Raw genomic sequence first — 17,455 nt, 5'->3', positions numbered from 1 at the left:
TTCTACACTGGCACATGTGTATCTAAACCTATTCTAGCAAGAAAAATAAATTCTTACAACCCCCAATATATGAATCTCCACTTCTCAGCTCTTAGTACACTGCCAGCAAGTCTTATGAGTAACCCCTAAGCGCTCCACGCAGTAGGAACTAAACCAGTGATGTGATAACACACCGAGAAAATCTGGCTAAGAAACCTGGGCTTGCTCTGCCTCCAAAAGGAGGTTGTGAGTGTCTTTCAGAACAAAAAGAGATTACTATATCTTGCTCCACCTCCACAAGAGCTTTCTGACTATTTGCTTATTTACTAAAAATATTCCTGTGTGTATTTTATAAAGTAATTTAGCAACTTGGCAACACAATTTCATTTTTTAGTCTACATTTCAATTCTCATAGAACGGATTATCAAAGACATATGGGAGTCCTACTTTTTAATAATGAATTTTATCTTCGATTTGTTTCTCAGGATCTTCTCTAGTCTTGGAATTCCAAAAGTAGAAGGTCGGCGGAATGGCACCCCCTCGGGTAGTCCTTCCACGTAGAAAACCTCTGGGAAGGATTCAAACAATGCAAAAGGCACCTTCACTGGTTCAGTCAGCCCCAGCGCTTCCCCTGAAATGCAACAGAGCAAATAAGCTACCAGCTAGATAACTGATGTGTCTATAAAAAAGAAAATCTCCGGTATATAATAGTTGGCACATACATACTAGGTTAGGTGGAACCAGGAGGCTTTGCTTTTTTTTTGGGCACAGCTATGAGTAGGCAGGAAGAAAATAAACAGTCTCAAACATAACTCATTCTGTTGCAGTAAATCTGGTCATAATTTGCAGTTGAAAATATTAGTATTTATAGACAGCTCATGCCACTGGCTTGGTCTGCCTGCAAGACTATCCCGTTTGTACTCCACTTTGTTACAGGCAGTGTGTTCTATCTTTGTCTCTGCTAGAGAATAGCACCAAGGGCAGGTAACATTAGTGTTCTTGTTCCAAAAACTGCACTCAGAAGAGTAATGAGAAGTCATTACTTCCAAAAGTCATTGGCTTCCAAACAGCCTGCTCTAGAAGAAGCGCTGGGATACGATGGAGCACGTCTCTCTAGATACCATCCATAACTTATCGAGTCATGCAGAGGCTGAAGTCATACAAAGTCCCACTCATAAGCAGAGTGAAGAAAACTTAAAAGATGTGCCAGGATGTGGAGTCACTGTGTCTCTGGGTCATTAAAGAAGTAGTAATCCAACCACAACTTCTCCGTTTCCAAACCCAAATAAAATAACTAGTGGAAATGTGACACAGAATTGCAAGCAACCTACACGAGAATGAACTGAAATGAGAGATTGCCTAGAGTACACAAGGATTGCAGGACCTTTGGAATAAACATGTGAACATATCTATCATACGTCTAACTGCACGTTCATAAGAAAGACATCTCAGTAAGAAAGAATTGATAAACTTACCACATTTTTCGTTAAAAAGATTTTCGACTTTCTGCTTTAAGTCAGTAATTTTGGCATTCCACGCCTCTGCGAGGAGGAAATTGGAAGAATTAAATCAACATGTGCACAATCAATCAGTCCTTGAAGAATATTTTAATAAATGTTTAATAAATTATTACGCTTGATAACTGATTAACTATGACAGTAAAATGCGCAAAATGGCTATCGTTCTGCAAATGGCACTGAAACATTCTGCTGCAGTCTAAACCTATATCCACATGAATCCTCATTTTCCTAAAGCTTTGAAAAATACTGCTAACTAAAGCAAGGACGATTAAAATTGAAATTAATCCAAGAGTGATCCAAATTTACAATATCAGGCGACATAAAAATTACTCATCTGAACCAGCACTCAAAATAGTGACAGAACGTTCTTCATATGTTCAGTGACAGAGCCCTGAAACACATGCCTCTCTCTCGAGAACTATGAGCTCCATCATAATTTCAACTTCAGTGGGTAAGTGTCTGTCTAGCTAGGCATTTTGTTTCTGACAGCAACCAGCAGCAATTCCTAAACCAGTTTACTTGTGGCTGCAGTAAGTGGTCTTTAGCTGGTCTACAGAACTAAAAACTCAGTTGAAAGTTTAAAAAAGTTGCAGACTAAAGCTTAAAAAAAGCCTAAGTCTAACAATAACAAGCAAGCCCAAGAAAACTGTACACAACTGTGAATATGAATACTGCCCATTCCAAAAGGAGCAGTCATACCAAATCAGTATCTTATATTCATTCTAAACTGGCTCAGTAGGAATAAAGAATTTCTTTGTTTCACGTTTTATGACCATATGGCTAAAAAGAAAGCATGGGGGACAAATACAAAAAAGCAAATAACAGCAAACCTCTATAAAAATATAAAGCAAATAATCTCAGAATGTAAGGATGCTGAAAAAAAGGTTTCATGAGACTTGGAAACTGCTTACAGTTACTCTGAATACAGTCATTCATCTCCCTTGACTATGAGGAATTTATCTGGGTTGCAAATTTGACCCTGCTTTCAATGCAAAACTTCTGTGCTAGTGCACTGCACAGACAGGCCTGGTCCTCCATGGTTAAAAAGCTCCCAATGCTCATGAACACAACTGCATGGCTTCCAGTCCTGTCTGCCTTTCCCTTTACTGATTTTCCAGAATTGGAGAGGTCTATAATGGCCATCTTGCAAAATCGGCTCCAACAGATCATGGCTTACTAATGTAATGGTTCCTACACACCACTTGGGTGTCTCTGCACAGTGACGCTCAATATTGCAAGTTTGTGGAGCGCTTATTAAGCTTATGCACAATATCAGATCTCAGCTGGGTTTATGCACTCTGGTGGTACTGTGCACGAGTCCTTCAAGGGTCTGCAGCACTGTGAAATAACAGAGCAGCAAAAGTCTAAAGGGACTGATTCTGAACCCAAGTTAATAAGCTCTAATGGACCGTGCTGCATTTGTACAGCATTCTCCATATATCATCCAGGATTTCTCCGATGCAGATTATTCTACATGACGAAGAACTGAATGCACATGAAAAGAAGAACTTCAGTCATTCACTAACTGTTGAATAAAACATGAATTCAAAATATCTCTGATATGTAATCACCAGAATTTTCAATACCAACATTAATAGAATGCATGTGTGCTAATTCCCACAACATTTACCAAAAGAAAACTCTCGTCCTCGTGGCTTGAAATTCATATTGGACCCATTGGTTTGAGAATTAGTTCGAACATCTGCTGTTTGTGGTTTATTAGGACCTGTAAAAAGACATTACATATATACATGCGGAGAGCAGAAGCAAGCCATCATACGAAAAGAACAACACATCAAATTTGATTACTGGACAAAACTTAACTTCTGAATCAAGAATAGAGTAAAAAAAACCCTTAAGAAGTTCTTCTAGGGTTGTATTTAAGCATTTGATACTACTGATCACGTCTGTCATTTCTCTGCGCAGGACTACATCAGTTCCCACATCTCTGCTTGGAATAAAAGGCCCAAGCCAGCTGTCAAACTCCAACATTTTACATAACCATCAACTGCAGAGAATTCAGAAACGAAAAATAAAACTGGTTCTATATTAAGTGTATCTGGAGCCCTGAAATGAAACTGAGTTTGCTATATGAGGTGCATGTATAAGTTAATTATGGCCCATGAAAACTGAGAAGGACAGAAGACATTAGAAGAATAGAATAGAAGAACATTAGAAGAATATTTAATGACATTCCTTCCCTACCTTCTTCAACAGTAACTTCAATCTCAGCGACCTTTGAATTGCCTGCAGGACTTCGTGACCTTTTTGAACTCTTTGGACTCATTGCTGGAAGTCAATATAATACAAGGTGTAATGCACAAACCCTCTATAATGTATATTCTAATGAAAAAACAGCTGTATTCTGAAAATTCCAACAGACTGAAGAATCACTTGTGCCTGTACTAAGTACAGTCTGCACTGTAAAATCTGAACAATACAGTGATGCTCACAGCCTTAAAAAGTAGATTTAGTACTCTTGAAAAAGGCAAGTATCACACCTAAATTTTCACTCCACTGATTCAGAACAGAAGACTTCGTTGTTTCTAAGCTGTGAGGGACAGCTTTGGTACTTTTTATTATCTAAATAACAAAAATATTAACTTCTGAATTTTTTATAGACAACTTAAAAGACTTCCTTTTTTATTCTTTTCTTACAAAACTTCATTGTTATTTACTTCACTTCACAGCTATAAGTTAAATACGGTTTAGGCCATTAATAACAAAATAAAAGTTGTCGAAATTGGGTAAATTCCATTTTCTGTATTGGAATAGTCTTAATAAATATATGTTTTGAGTAACTTTTTCAAGTAAAACCAGATTTGGAGACTACTATGCTAGATCATCTTAAAAAATGCCTTTTGTTTGCCACACCCATATTTTTCAACCACAAAGATCTCTGAGTCTGCTAAGGAAGCAGAAAGTAAGTATTTATGAATTGGTGGCAGCAAGTAATACGTAATTGTTTACCTTTAGTGTTTATTTTACTAGCCAGTCCTGGAGGCAAATAGGAAGTGACAAGCTCAGGCCTAAAAGTTGAACAAAACACAATCCAATCAATTACACATGCGAGAAAAATAATACAGCAAAATGTTACAAATTTCTTGGAATTCAGTTGAGTTCCAATTTACATAACATCAGCTCTCTATAATAAAATTCTGCTAGAAGCACGGGTGACTCTCCATCTATTATAAAAAGTTAGAAAACATAAAGCTACATTTTCTACTCTGTAATTTTCTTTTGGGTTTATTTCAAGCAAAAAAATAAAGAAAAAGAGGGGGGAGAAAAGAAGGAAAAAAGTTTCCAGGTACAAGGACATTTTTTCCCCTAGATCCTTGATGCATGAAATATGCAATCTATACGTCTATGTAAATTTAATAAGGAAGGTATACCCTTTTATGAGATAAAACATACATGCAAAACGTTCTTTCTGTTTCATGGAAACAGAATTTAGGTAGCATTTAAAGCCTAAAGTTGCTGGGAAGAAAATGAAATAACTTTAAAATCAGGAGTAAAAATAACTGAATTACCAACATACTTTTTAACAACAAATTTGATTTTGCCACTCCCGCGGACAATTCTTTCCAGGCGCGGAATTCCAAACCACGTGGGACTCCGGAAGGGGATTCCTTCTGGCAAGCCTTCGACGTACAAGTACTCAGGGTTTGATTCAAACACAGGATAGGGAACTTTCACTGCCTCTGAAAGCCCCAGAGCTTGGGCTGAAAATAAAGATTTAATGACAGTTTACACACTCAAATGGGTGGTATTTTATCTCAAGTGACTTTAAGATGCTTGGCTTACAGAAGCTCTGCTACTCAGAGATAATAAAAAACCCCAAGAGAAATATTTAAACAGATTTTCTATTATTTTCTGTAGAATAATTGCAAATGGTGACTTCATCCACCTTGTTACAGATAACATCTAAGTCTGCAGCGCCTAATATTTTATTCTGAGAACTTTTTTCATCCAAAAGCTTTTTGTGCACATATCATCATCTCTGTCATGCAACTCGAAAGACTATGGCCTAGGATGTTGTTATAAAGTCATTTACGTCAGTTATAGGGAAGAGTCAGTAAAAAGTTGGTGAGAGGAGTCAAGATTTCCACATCTGACCTAGCACATTTCTGATGTTTAAAGTAGTACAGTAAAATTTAAAACTCTTTTTACAGACGAGTTTTAAAACACAGCGGCATTATAAAAGTTAATTTAACATGTAACTTACCAAACTTTGTATTAAATATCTCTTCTACTTGCTTTCTTAGCTTTGTGATCCTGATGTTCCAATCTTCTTTGACTGAAAACCAGAAATGGATATATGTCAGAGTATTACCCAGTTCTAGATAAAGAGGTACATTCGAACACATTTTTTTCAACACAAGAACTTGTAAACTATCAACACAATCACATCTAAGTAGACAAGGACGTACAATGAGTAATGATTATTAATGGCAGCTTAAACGATACACGTAATTCCCTCCACATAATGGAAAATCTGTTCAAATGTGGTTACAAATTTCAAACATTGCCTCAAGTGGGACAACTTGTTCTTCAGAGCCTTTAGATGCAGGACGGAATTATTCTAGTGGCTCATCAAAGTTGGAATTAATTAATCATAGTGCATAAGAATAATGCTCTTTAGAACAGAAGATGAGGATGTAAAGAGTGTAAAGAGTTAATCAATGTTTTGATTAACATAAAAAAACATCTTCAATCTTGTTCTCTATTATAAATAAAAGTCAATTATAGGAGTGCTAGCCAGAGCAGACAATTTGTAGCTTAGGTGGAGAAGAAAGCAAAGGACACTAGCAGCAATAAAAAGCACTGCTTTCCTGGCAAACAGCATAATTCATTACTTTTCATTATAACCCACAAATAATAATTAACTGCTACTGAGCTAATACCACTCACAGTTGTGGAAACCGTGCAGGAAGGAAACAATACATAATTTTTTGTTTCCAAATAATATTTTTGAATAACAAATTACCTGACCTTCTTTATTTCTAGCTTCTTATACTGTCAAGGCAAGATGCATCCATATTTTTTGCAATCTACTTATTTGATAGATTTCACAGGTATTTAACACCTGCACGTGTGTTTATATGTATGCACAGGTTGTAGTCTCACTGGCAAAGGCATTAGACTGACTAATTTCCTTAAAAAAATTAAAATGTTGTTTGCAGACGATCTGTTGAGGGCACCAGATGATTACTTTGCAATAGAATGATATTTTGCTTAAAAAAAGGTCTAATATTCTTTAGCAACATAAAAGTTTGCTAATATTATTTAGCAACATAAAGTATTGCATCTGCAGTAACAAGATCCTCAGCCTTTGCCTGGGAAAATGGTTTTCACTGGGCTCTAAGCCCAAGAGAGCATTTGATGCATTTACCTGTCTGACATCAAACCCTGGACCCTGGTAAGCTTTGTGGGCACTGATAATAACAGACTCACCTATAAGTTAGTGAAAAATGTAACTAGTAAAAAAAAAAAATGTTATTCTGAAGATTCAAACAGTCTGAGTTTCAAGAATCATGGCCACTGCACGTCAGTTCTTTCAGAGGGGATTTTATTAGCTGTGTTTTTACTGCTATCATTGGCACCTGCTGTTATTACTTTATTATTGTTAGTTACATTGCCAAATTTTACAACGATCGGGGTTTTGGCAACAAAACAAATCAATCAACGCTGCCTTTTCCTTCTGCTCCATATTGAACAGACTCCTTTCTGCTGAGCTACCCTCTTGCTGAATATGAGCCTCTTCCTAAAATCCAAACAAAATCCACAATACGTTGTATGACATAAGACAACTACTGATTACATTATTATTAAATCATATTCTTTCCTTTTTTTCTGCAGAGAGCTCAACACAATTATTTCCTGAAGCTGCAGTTTGTTTATCCAGTGAAACGTGTGTGGGGAAAAACCCTAGCAAGCCCTGGGTCTCGGCTTGTGTAATTCCTACCAGCAGATTCATACTCTGGATTGTACACTTCTCTAGCAAGGAAATATCAATACACCAATCCAGAGCATTCGATTGTCTCGGGAAATAAAAAACCAATCTGGATTCTCTTCCTGTGTTAAAGGCATTTCATGCTTACAAGAAGTCATTACAATTCCTTACCAACAGAGGCCTGAAAAAAGCCCAACAAAGTCAGCTGTGAAACGCTAAGGGGCTCCAGAGCTTTGATTCAGGCCAGGAGAGTAACTCCAGTTCTCCCGGGCTGTGAAGGCGATCCATTCTGTTATTCAAAGACAGCTGGACTGCACCACAATCCAGAAAGCCATCCGTCTTCATAATGATCAATTTATTCTTTTCAAACCTCATGGAAAGCATGTCAGCACACTCATCACGGAAGGGTTACTTCTTGAAAAATGCTGCATTGATCCAAATTTGTGTCCCCACCAATCCCTCCCATTCCTGCTTGGAGACCTGTCTTACCTGGGGTGTTCGACCTGGGCTGGATAACTTCAGCTGAAGTCAGAGTTAGCAGCTCCGGCCTGCAACCAGAAAGTGAATCATTTGCCCATTCTTGACGTAAATTAAATGCTACTACTTATTATGACATGAATTGAAAAGTTTGGATTTTTCTATTATGTATTTCACACTTGTGAAAATGCTACAAAGATATTTTGGAAAGATATTTGTCTGGATTTCAAATACCCACTTTATAATGCAGAATATTTAATCTGCCTATTTGGTAACTAGAGACCGAATGCTTCATGACTTAATGAAACCAAGCGCTTGATTACACAAAGAGTGTTTGTTTGGCCTCTTTCTTAAAAAAAAAAAAAAAACACATTTAGGCATTAAAACAAACACTTACCTTTTGATCACAAATTTTATTCTGTTGCCCACTTGAATTATTTTTTCAAGGCGAGGGATTCCATACCAGGAGGGACTCCTAAAGGGGATGTTCTCCGGCAGCCCTTCAACACAGAGGTCAGTAGGATGGGCCTCAAATTTCTGGTATGGAACAGCTTTAGGCTCAGTGCTCCCCAGGGCCTCGGCTTTAGAACAAAATACATCCACAGTAACCGGACAGTTTAGCCATCAATGTTTATTAAAAGCTAGCTAAGCTACCAAATCTCCAGGGTGTTGCAGCCGTGATCTTAGAACTTGGGACAATGCAGGATATCTAAACCCAACAGAGTCCAAGTCTCAGCACATCAAGAATATAAAAATTTACCATATTATATCATGTTGATAGGGGCAGTCACAATGCTAGACTGAAGATTACTGGGTTCTTCACTGCGGCATAATACAGTGGTTTCATCCAAAGTTTTTAATCTATTATAGAGCATCATGCAACATTTTATTCTTGCTTTTATGAAGTTGACTATTTTTTTAATATTGGAGAGAACATAAAAATTCACCCAGAAATGTTCTAATACTGATTTTGATGGTATTGCAATGGATATAAATAAGTAAATGGTTGTTTTATTCACCATCAAAGGAAAAAAATCCAAATAGGAAGGAATTGAGAGCAATTAGAATAGCTGTACATATAAGATTTATACATTTTTTTAACTATGAATTTACCTTGCTGTATAAGCAGTAGAGTAATACATTCTTTTTCACCCAACTGCCAGGATTTTAAATATTTGAAAAAACTGATCAAAGGTCTCATTCATATAGATGTTCAAATAATGAAAGCAACCTTTAAGAAATACAAAGCCATAAAAGAAAAGAAAATAATAATACTGTACTCACCAAACTTTTTACAGAAGAGTTGATCTACCATCTTTCTCAGTTTGGTGATTCTGGCATACCACTCCTCTTTCACTGTATTTGAGAGTGATGCAGAACAAAGACAATATTCCCTAATTATTTTGGTTATATTTTCAGTCATTCAGTTTATAGCAGGCATAACCATCCTGCATTTTCAGGTAACCCAGGAAATACTATGCCGAAAAAGTATGGATTCAACTTGGAACTAGGGAAATTAATTATAAAAAATGAGATAATATTAAAACCTTACAAAAATCCATTGAACCAGTGACATCGCTTTTGCTAGGAAAAGAACAGTGTATTGGCATGAAGAACTGCAACGCTTTCATCATCTGCCTCCAATCTGTAGATACCATTTGGAGATAGGATTAGTTTTTTGCTAGTTTCATTTTCTAAAAAATTATCTTGATATTCAGTGTAGAATTTGGTATGCACGTGGGATGAAAACTTGCTTTCAAGGAATTTTCACTAAGCACTAACAACCCCAAAGGAAGCTTTTGCAGTAGGTGCACATATCAGTTTGCTCCTTGCTGTATATTCATGTTGAACTTCCAGCATCCATTTCTCCCCACTGTTTGCGGACAATACTTTTTGAATGGTGGTTGATAGCTACATCAGAGGACTCTAGGGATTTTGTCATTCTTCTTGAGAGGACAAGCAGCTTAGTTCCAACTCTCCAAAATGTTTCCTTGACACTACCCAAGACATGAGTTAAGTCATAATTTAGACAGAGAACCCAACATGTGGCAGCTATGTAGATCAGCACATCCTGGTGAATAAAACAAGTTTAAATACTGTTATTCCATCATTTTATCTCTGGGGTGTCTTTGCTTATTGGTGGGTACACACGCATCTTTGGTAGAGTTCATGAGACAAAGTTTTGCACCTGAAGACAGTCGTAAGTTTGAGTTCTGCTCCTCCAGCAGAACAACAGAGCACAACAATGACGTTATATTTGGTAGCAGTAATGGCGACAGCTTTTTCTTCTGTTTTGTCATGTGTGCTCATCATTTGGGATTGTGACCAGTGCCCCCTGCTCCCCACCCCTGGTAATGTCGTTAGCATAACTAACGCCATTTTATGAGGCAAGCAGCCGTTCCCTGTGATCGAGCGGGTCACATACTCATTCCCCTTCCCTTCATCCTCAGGCCCTGAGGGTCCTGTGAACCAAGCAGACGAACCAAACAGACTTCTTCTTCCTCTCCCTACTGGCCTCAAGGTTCCTGGGCGCCAGGCCGATTACTCCCTTCCTCACCGGCCTTGAAGGTCCCAGGCACCCGGCCAACCTGGTGGTGGTGATGTCCCCAGCTCGGAGCAGGGAAGCGTAACAGCACACGGAGCACTGTCCATAAAATCAAGCAGTTACAAGTCCTAAGGGGGGAACTTGGACCGGAGCTGCTGCTGGACAGCGAGACCCGTGACCCCCCGTGGCCAGGGCCACCTCCACCGTCCTCTGCTTCCTCCGAGGATTGAGTGAGTGACTTGTCTTCTTTTAGACCATTTTTGAGTCTAGATTATGATCGTCATATTGATACAGCAAGCCATGTATTAAGATCTGACCCGATCTGCAGAGGGTTTAGGTGATTAGAAACTACAGGTTAAGTTGTATTATAAATTCTGTATTACGCTACTTATAAATTGTGCTACTTTGATTCTGCTTGTAGAAATCCTGTGCCATTCTAATCATAAATTCTATGCTATACTAATTATAATACCCTGTTAAAAAAATAAAGCTTTAATTGTAACTACAATTAGTGCTGTCATCATTCTGCCAAGGATCCCTAAAAGAACCTGTCTGTCCCCTCTGTCGGGTGACGGGGATCGAAGCACGTATCATACAAATCCTTTCTTCTTCGAGTATGTGTTTGTGACCGACAAGTGGAAGCTCATCAGTCTTGAACAAGATACCGGGCAGCTGCCACGCTGTGGGTTTAGTCAGCGTGCAGAAGCAACAACTGCGGCTCCATGACTGCACCAGGCTGGGCTATCTTCATAGGCACCTGCTCACACCTCTCAGCCATTTCCTGAGCCAAACCATCACCGCCTGGCTGGTTTGTCTTGCAGCCAATATCAATCTTCTCAGGGCTTCAAGGCTGAGGCCGTCTCATAAAACCTTCCTGACCAGCCTATTTCCCACAGGAATGCAAATGCAAATCGTCTTTCTTCTGCCAGTAAAAGTACAACTTCTGTACTCATCCCATTCCTCTCCTGCTGGGGACAAGGTAGCAGGGGCTACGGACAGAGCAGGACGTTGGACATGGAGCCGCGAGGAGCTCAGAGCAGGGGCTGGCACTGCATAGCTCTCTCTCTGAGATGGCAGCAGACACGCGGTGCAGCAGAGGAGACGACGAGCTACTGGGAAAGAGGGAATCCAAACAGGGAGAAAAGAAAACTGAGGGAAAGGAGGCTCAGACAGCTTCTGTCTTCTGAGCTGTGTTCCCTGAGATGTTATCAACAGCTTTCACCGACGTTCTCTTCTCAGAAATAATGCAGAGGTCACACATGAATATACCATCATTATGAGTTAGTGAAGACAAGCAATATAAAGTGACTGTTCTTAACACTGTGCCATAAAAATGGGTTACCACCAGTTTTTTTAGCTACAGGGGTTTTACGGGACATGTAATGTACCTGCTTTGTCTTCATAATCAGTATAACCGTACTAAATACGACAAAAACAACAGAGAAAAGGGCTAATTTAAAAGCCCACATAAAAGTACAGTTAAGTTTAAGACTCAGTCATTAGCCTACCTGCTATTTTTGTAGTCAAATTTGGTGCTCAAAGGAACAGTAGGTTATTAAGACTCAAGACACTATGTTAACTTATACTGCAGGAAAAGTTTAATTCCTACACACATGTTAAAGTGACATCCTTATGACATAATTTCTTTGCTTAATTTAGATCCTTAATGTTCACTTTAAGTACAGTCTTTGATATACTTTTTACAACAGAAGACTAGGAGTACATAATACAACATAATGGTGCTGCAGTAGTGCAGATACTAGCATTTATATGCTTGCGTCCCTGTCTGAACTAAGAATTTCTCTGGTATTACTAAAAATTCACAGTTCAACCAGGCTGAGGTTGCCAGTTAGCATTTTGGGGTTGGGAGCAATTTGTTTGCTACCATTGGTTCAGACATACAAGCTTTCAACACTTGGCTTAATTGGACAATTCAAAAAACGCCCTGAAGCCCAAGAGACAGTAGAATAAAACTGAAGAGAAAAACAAGTCCAGGAAAGTAATTTACCAACTACTGCCCATGCAAACGCACAATTCTTTCAAAACTTTTTTCCCTACTAAACTTTTTTCTCCCAACTTGAGGGGAAATGAGTTCATAGGTGCAATTGTAACAAAAGTCTATTCTCGTGGTCTTGTTTTCACATGGTCATTTTTGTTACCTTTGGATGGGTGCTCAATGGAGACAAAACATGAGCATGCATCTGCTGAAAAGTGTTACTGATGGCAAAAGTGGTCAGAATGCATTGCCTTTGCGCTACTATGTGAAATGGAGTCCCATCATCCGAGCAAGACAGATTCTACAATAATAAATGTCACTATAACCAGTATGTTCATTACTGCATTTCAGTTAATCTAATTTTGGCAAATACCGTATGTAAGCCATTATTCCATGATACAGACAGTTCCCTACCCAGTAAACTCTATCAACTATGGAAACTACTGCTTTTTCTCTGTATCTCAACAGACTAACTCTCAGCTCATTTTTCTTCCTTCTGGCCAGCTGAATCAAAACAGGTGATAGAGTGTTAGTAACCTGGCTTGGATAGCCAGTGGAAAATCGTTGTCACTTTGTAGCTAAAGAAAATTCAAACCAAGAGGAATTATTTGCAATGTGTTATTCGTAAAAGCAACAGTAGCCACCACTAAGACTGACAAACAGGAAATCATACTGTACTTGTACAACTCACATGTTTGAACACCTACCTCCTGCAACTGGTTTGTCCAATGGCACATCTTCTCGTGTCGAATTCAAAAGCTCATGCCTAAAAGATTTACGATACGTGCTTCAACAGTGACATTCACTTTGATAAACCAGAAGTTACAGCCTACAGTTACAGACTCAAGATACCACTGAAGGATTAGAAAAAAAACAACAGGGGACATCACGATCCCCAACATTAAATTCCAATTAACACCAAAGTATTATAAGAACTGGTTGGAACCCTACTGACAAAAGCATTTTTCATGCCTGATACCCATATCCACCTGAGCCATAACATTTCATGGTAACATACAGATTACATTAAAATTATCTCTGAGGTCTAAGACGCACATCATCAGAAACAAAGATCCAAATCAAAAATGTAACCTTCAAAATGAAAATCTCAAAGCAGACATGTCTGTTTCCCAAATACATCTAGTTTTATCCATACTGGAACAACAAAAAATTTTAAAATTCTGACATTTCTTACAGCGCTGAACTGGTTTTTGAGCTGCTCTGCTTACCACACATTTCAAAACCGATGAACAGCATAAATTAATTACTGTTAACAACTAAGACAAATTTGACAAGGGCAGGTGCCAGCATTGCATAAATATTAAAATCAGATGCATAGTGTCTGATTTTAAGTGAGACAAAAGGTAAATCTACCCTTCTTCCTCTTTTCTGGTTATCTGCAAGCATTAGGATGACAGAAACTGGACATATACCTCTCAAATTTGGGAAACTAGCATCCCTGCTAAAGACAGCATGCGCAGAGGTATGGGCTGTCACTACCACCGATTGTGAGCCTGACCACTGCAATCAGCAGATTCCTATCCACTTCGAAAACTCTTAGATTAGGCGCTACACCACTGAACAATACTCACAGAAGCTTCATTTAAACTGTAAATGCCCATCTGTGGTGTGAAACATCACATCTGCCTGAAGTGAAGCACCAAACTATAAAAATATAGTAAATAGCCACCCACTACCAAAGCTGCATAGCAGTCTGCCATCGTCGTACCCGCGGTACTGGATCTCGAAGTGCTCTGCAGCTCTGAGATCCAGCACTCGGCATCCACAGATGCCGGCATCTTTCCCTGCATATCCTGAATTCAGACTCGGTCCAGGCTCCCTTCCAATCCCACCTGCCTTTGCAGAAAGTAACGTCAGGGTTCTTCTAGGAAAGACACCAAGGCAAGAAAAGAGAAAGAGAGAAAGAAAGGAGCCCAGAACATCTCACGAGTCTCATGTCCTCACTTTAAAGGCAGACGATACCCTGCCAGGCTAGCTACGGCAGGCAGCTGAGCCCCCAAGCAGCTTCTATGTACACCTAAGGTCTCCCTTCATGTACGCTACCTGATCTACCTCCAGGCACACCAAGGACACGCATCCAACTAAACCACAGGAACCAGTAGCTGTTTTGGCCTCCAGCCTGCCCTGGGCGATACTATATACATAGAGACCTTGATACAGCACTCCAGCAAGAAAAAAATAAAAGCACAAGCTGAAATTTAGGCCAGGATCCTCAAATAGCATAAAATATCCCCAAGCCAATGGCTTTCAACATGTTTTACAGCCGCACAGATTAAATAGTACAACGAGATCTGCGCGTGACAAGAAGTCCGTAATATTGAAGAGATCTGTCCAGATCTCAGCCATCACTGTGGTGCTCTGGTGACCTGATAAGCTGAATTTATCAGAGTGAACATCAACTAAAAATTACTCATCAGTACTGCAAAAGAATATGACAGTAGAAATCAGTTTGGAAGTTCTTGAAGATAAAATGAAGCAGAGCGGAGCCAGCAGAAAACAATGACTAATACAGGGACAAAAATGCAAAATTCCTTACTTTTTAATCACAAACCGGATCCGCTCCTTTGCTAGAAGTATCCTCTCAAGACGGGGGATGCCGTATGTGGATGGCCGCCTGAAGGGAATTCCTTCTGGTAGCCCTTCCACATATAAGTCTTCCACATGTGACTGGAAGAGGGGGTACGGGATAGACACTGGACCTTTTGCTTTTATAGCTTGAGCTTTAAGAAAGAAGGAGAATAAAAACATTAGACTAGCTTGTGGCTCTACTCAAATTATCTGTTTGATAGCACTCTGAAAAACATTAAAATTAGCAGACAGGCAATAACCCCCTCAGCACATTTAAACACGTAAGCATTCGTATTTGTGGAGGTTTGTTTTTGTTTTATAGCAAAATTACTCTAATTCACAGTAAACAAGCTGCAGACCTGCATACATATGCAGATTCTACTCTTTCCCCTGTACCCTGTAAACATTTAATAACAGAGACTGCACCTGTTAGAGTGAAGTTTCACAGTATTTTGGTTTTGTTTAATAGCACATTTTGAAGGATGAAATTATCTAGACTTAATTATAAACCAAGCATGTTTCAGTTCATTAGCTCTGATTATTATTATTTGTTACTACTATTGGATTACAAGAGTCATTAATGCCTTGGAGGAGGGGCACACATCCCTTCTTTTGAGTGAATTCCTAAAGTTTCAGTGTATTTTAGAATTCCAAGGAATCACTAATGAAGTAAACAATACACTTCTAACACCGTCGAAAAAAGCATGGCCCTACTAATGAAATCTTTGAAGCAAATGAAAAGCAAATAACAGATTCACCCACAGCTGGAAAATAACCTCAATGTATTTCTTTAAGTTACGAGGACCGTAATCATATCAATACACCTATCAGGCTGGCAAATACTGGCGAATGGCATGATGGTTTGCAAATACCAAGAGGGTTAATTGCTTTATACTCATCACAAGAGGACGTTAATTTTGTAGGCCATGCAACAAGAATTCTCTATTACCGTCTGACTGGTCTGCAAATAGTTTGGTACATTCTGTTGTTTTGCTACGGAAATTAGATGCAAAAAATTATTTGAGGAAAGAAAGGCCAAGCTAAGGGCAAATTAGAGTGCAGTGATGTTGTGGCAGGGTTTTTGAAAGCAAAACTACTCAGGGCACCTTTTAACGTAATGTGAAAGGGCCAGTGGTTCAGACATCGGTGTATACAAAATGCTCCCATTAACTCACAACCTCTTAAAAGTGATAAAACAATTCAGGTTTTAAAGGCATTTGGGTAACATACTTTTTCAACCACTTGGAAGCAGAACAGTTCTAAGTATGCTTACCACAAAACAGGGAAGCTTTGAAAATACTGTATGTATCTTAGTCTTATATTCTGATGAGAACAGAGTATCAAAATTTTAGAAAACTGGGAGAAGAACTGTGTTTCAACTAGACTTGGTTTCAACTGCCAAATATAAGATGGCCAAAACTGGAGACAGAGAATAGATACATACAGAGGGGGCCATGAGCCTGAAGACGACTCTTAGCAAATAGACTAAAAAAACCCTATTCAAACCTGTGTCAAAGAAGCTGCAGAACAATCACCAAAAGAGCTGTTGTGTATCACACCAGTCCTTCATTGAAGTAGATTTTTATTGCAGTCAATACCTCTTCCAAGAAATTAAAAAAATTATTCTCAGCCCTGGAGGCTGTTGTGGCAAGCGGTGAAAAGCGTAACAAATCCAGCAGACGAGCCTCAGATGGAAACGAGCGTTTGTGAACCACAGTTAGCCGCAGGAAAAAAGATCAAGAAGATCACTAAAATCTAGATCACTACACAGCATCAAGTAAGAACAGCTTCAGAGTAACAAAAATCCTGTTTGTTTAAATAAGTAACTAACACCAGGTAAGATTTTACAAGCGAGAGTCTTTATTTCTCTTAAATCAGCAAATGCTTTAGCAAATACTCTTCAGACAGCCTAAGAACACCATCAGCGTCGCAGTCTGCAGTGAGACTTCTTAGATTTGGAACCTTACATGTTTTTGCACAGAAATCCTACCGAATATAGGTTTCATTTTTATAAATGAATCTGTATTTGTGAGCCACTATCTTGTATTTACATTATAAAAAGTAATCCCATTTAGTTTACATCTAAACACAAAAATAAATATGTTTTCAGACATGTCAGTTGTAATGGATGACAATGACTGACGTTGCTAAAACACTTTGGGGCTCCAGAAGCCAACAAATCTGAGGAGCATTCTGGGAATTCTGACATCCATAACTCATTTCAGTAAATGGGAAATGGCATGCCCATACAGACAGAAAGAATTGGAATCTGATGGAATTGGTTTGTGAATCAATGAAATGTTGTCATCCACAGGGAAAAAGGAGATAATTTAATACCATCTGGCCTGCTATGGAAAGTCAGGGATAGCTCTGTATTCAACAGACTCCACAGGAAA

The 17,455-nt window shown here is 38.8% G+C and overlaps 1 protein-coding gene across 9 annotated transcripts in view; it reads right to left on the bottom strand.

Moving 5' to 3' along the window:
• The window catches only part of GTF2I (general transcription factor IIi), a 78,820-nt gene that overhangs the window by 14,117 nt on the left and 47,248 nt on the right, over positions 1-17,455 (bottom strand). For all 9 annotated transcript variants that reach the window (XR_012676624.1, XR_012676625.1, XM_075169009.1 and 6 more), the window contains 12 exons: positions 15,028-15,211; positions 13,178-13,236; positions 9,214-9,285; positions 8,327-8,510; positions 7,942-8,000; positions 5,725-5,796; positions 5,038-5,221; positions 4,470-4,528; positions 3,705-3,788; positions 3,130-3,225; positions 1,455-1,520; positions 427-610 (listed from right to left, as the gene is read on the bottom strand). Coding sequence is in view for 7 of the 9 variants with exons in the window: in XM_075169009.1 (XP_075025110.1) it covers positions 427-610; positions 1,455-1,520; positions 3,130-3,225; positions 3,705-3,788; positions 4,470-4,528; positions 5,038-5,221; positions 5,725-5,796; positions 7,942-8,000; positions 8,327-8,510; positions 9,214-9,285; positions 13,178-13,236; positions 15,028-15,211 (1,303 nt within the window). In the remaining 2 variants the exon portion in view is untranslated. The remainder of the gene's footprint in view (positions 1-426; positions 611-1,454; positions 1,521-3,129; positions 3,226-3,704; positions 3,789-4,469; positions 4,529-5,037; positions 5,222-5,724; positions 5,797-7,941; positions 8,001-8,326; positions 8,511-9,213; positions 9,286-13,177; positions 13,237-15,027; positions 15,212-17,455) is intronic.

This window comes from Calonectris borealis, chromosome 19 (assembly GCF_964195595.1).
Source record: "Calonectris borealis chromosome 19, bCalBor7.hap1.2, whole genome shotgun sequence".
Taxonomy (NCBI): domain Eukaryota; kingdom Metazoa; phylum Chordata; class Aves; order Procellariiformes; family Procellariidae; genus Calonectris; species Calonectris borealis.
The sequence above is the reverse complement of the archived record's forward strand: the minus strand, read 5'-3'. Positions and strand labels throughout refer to the sequence as shown.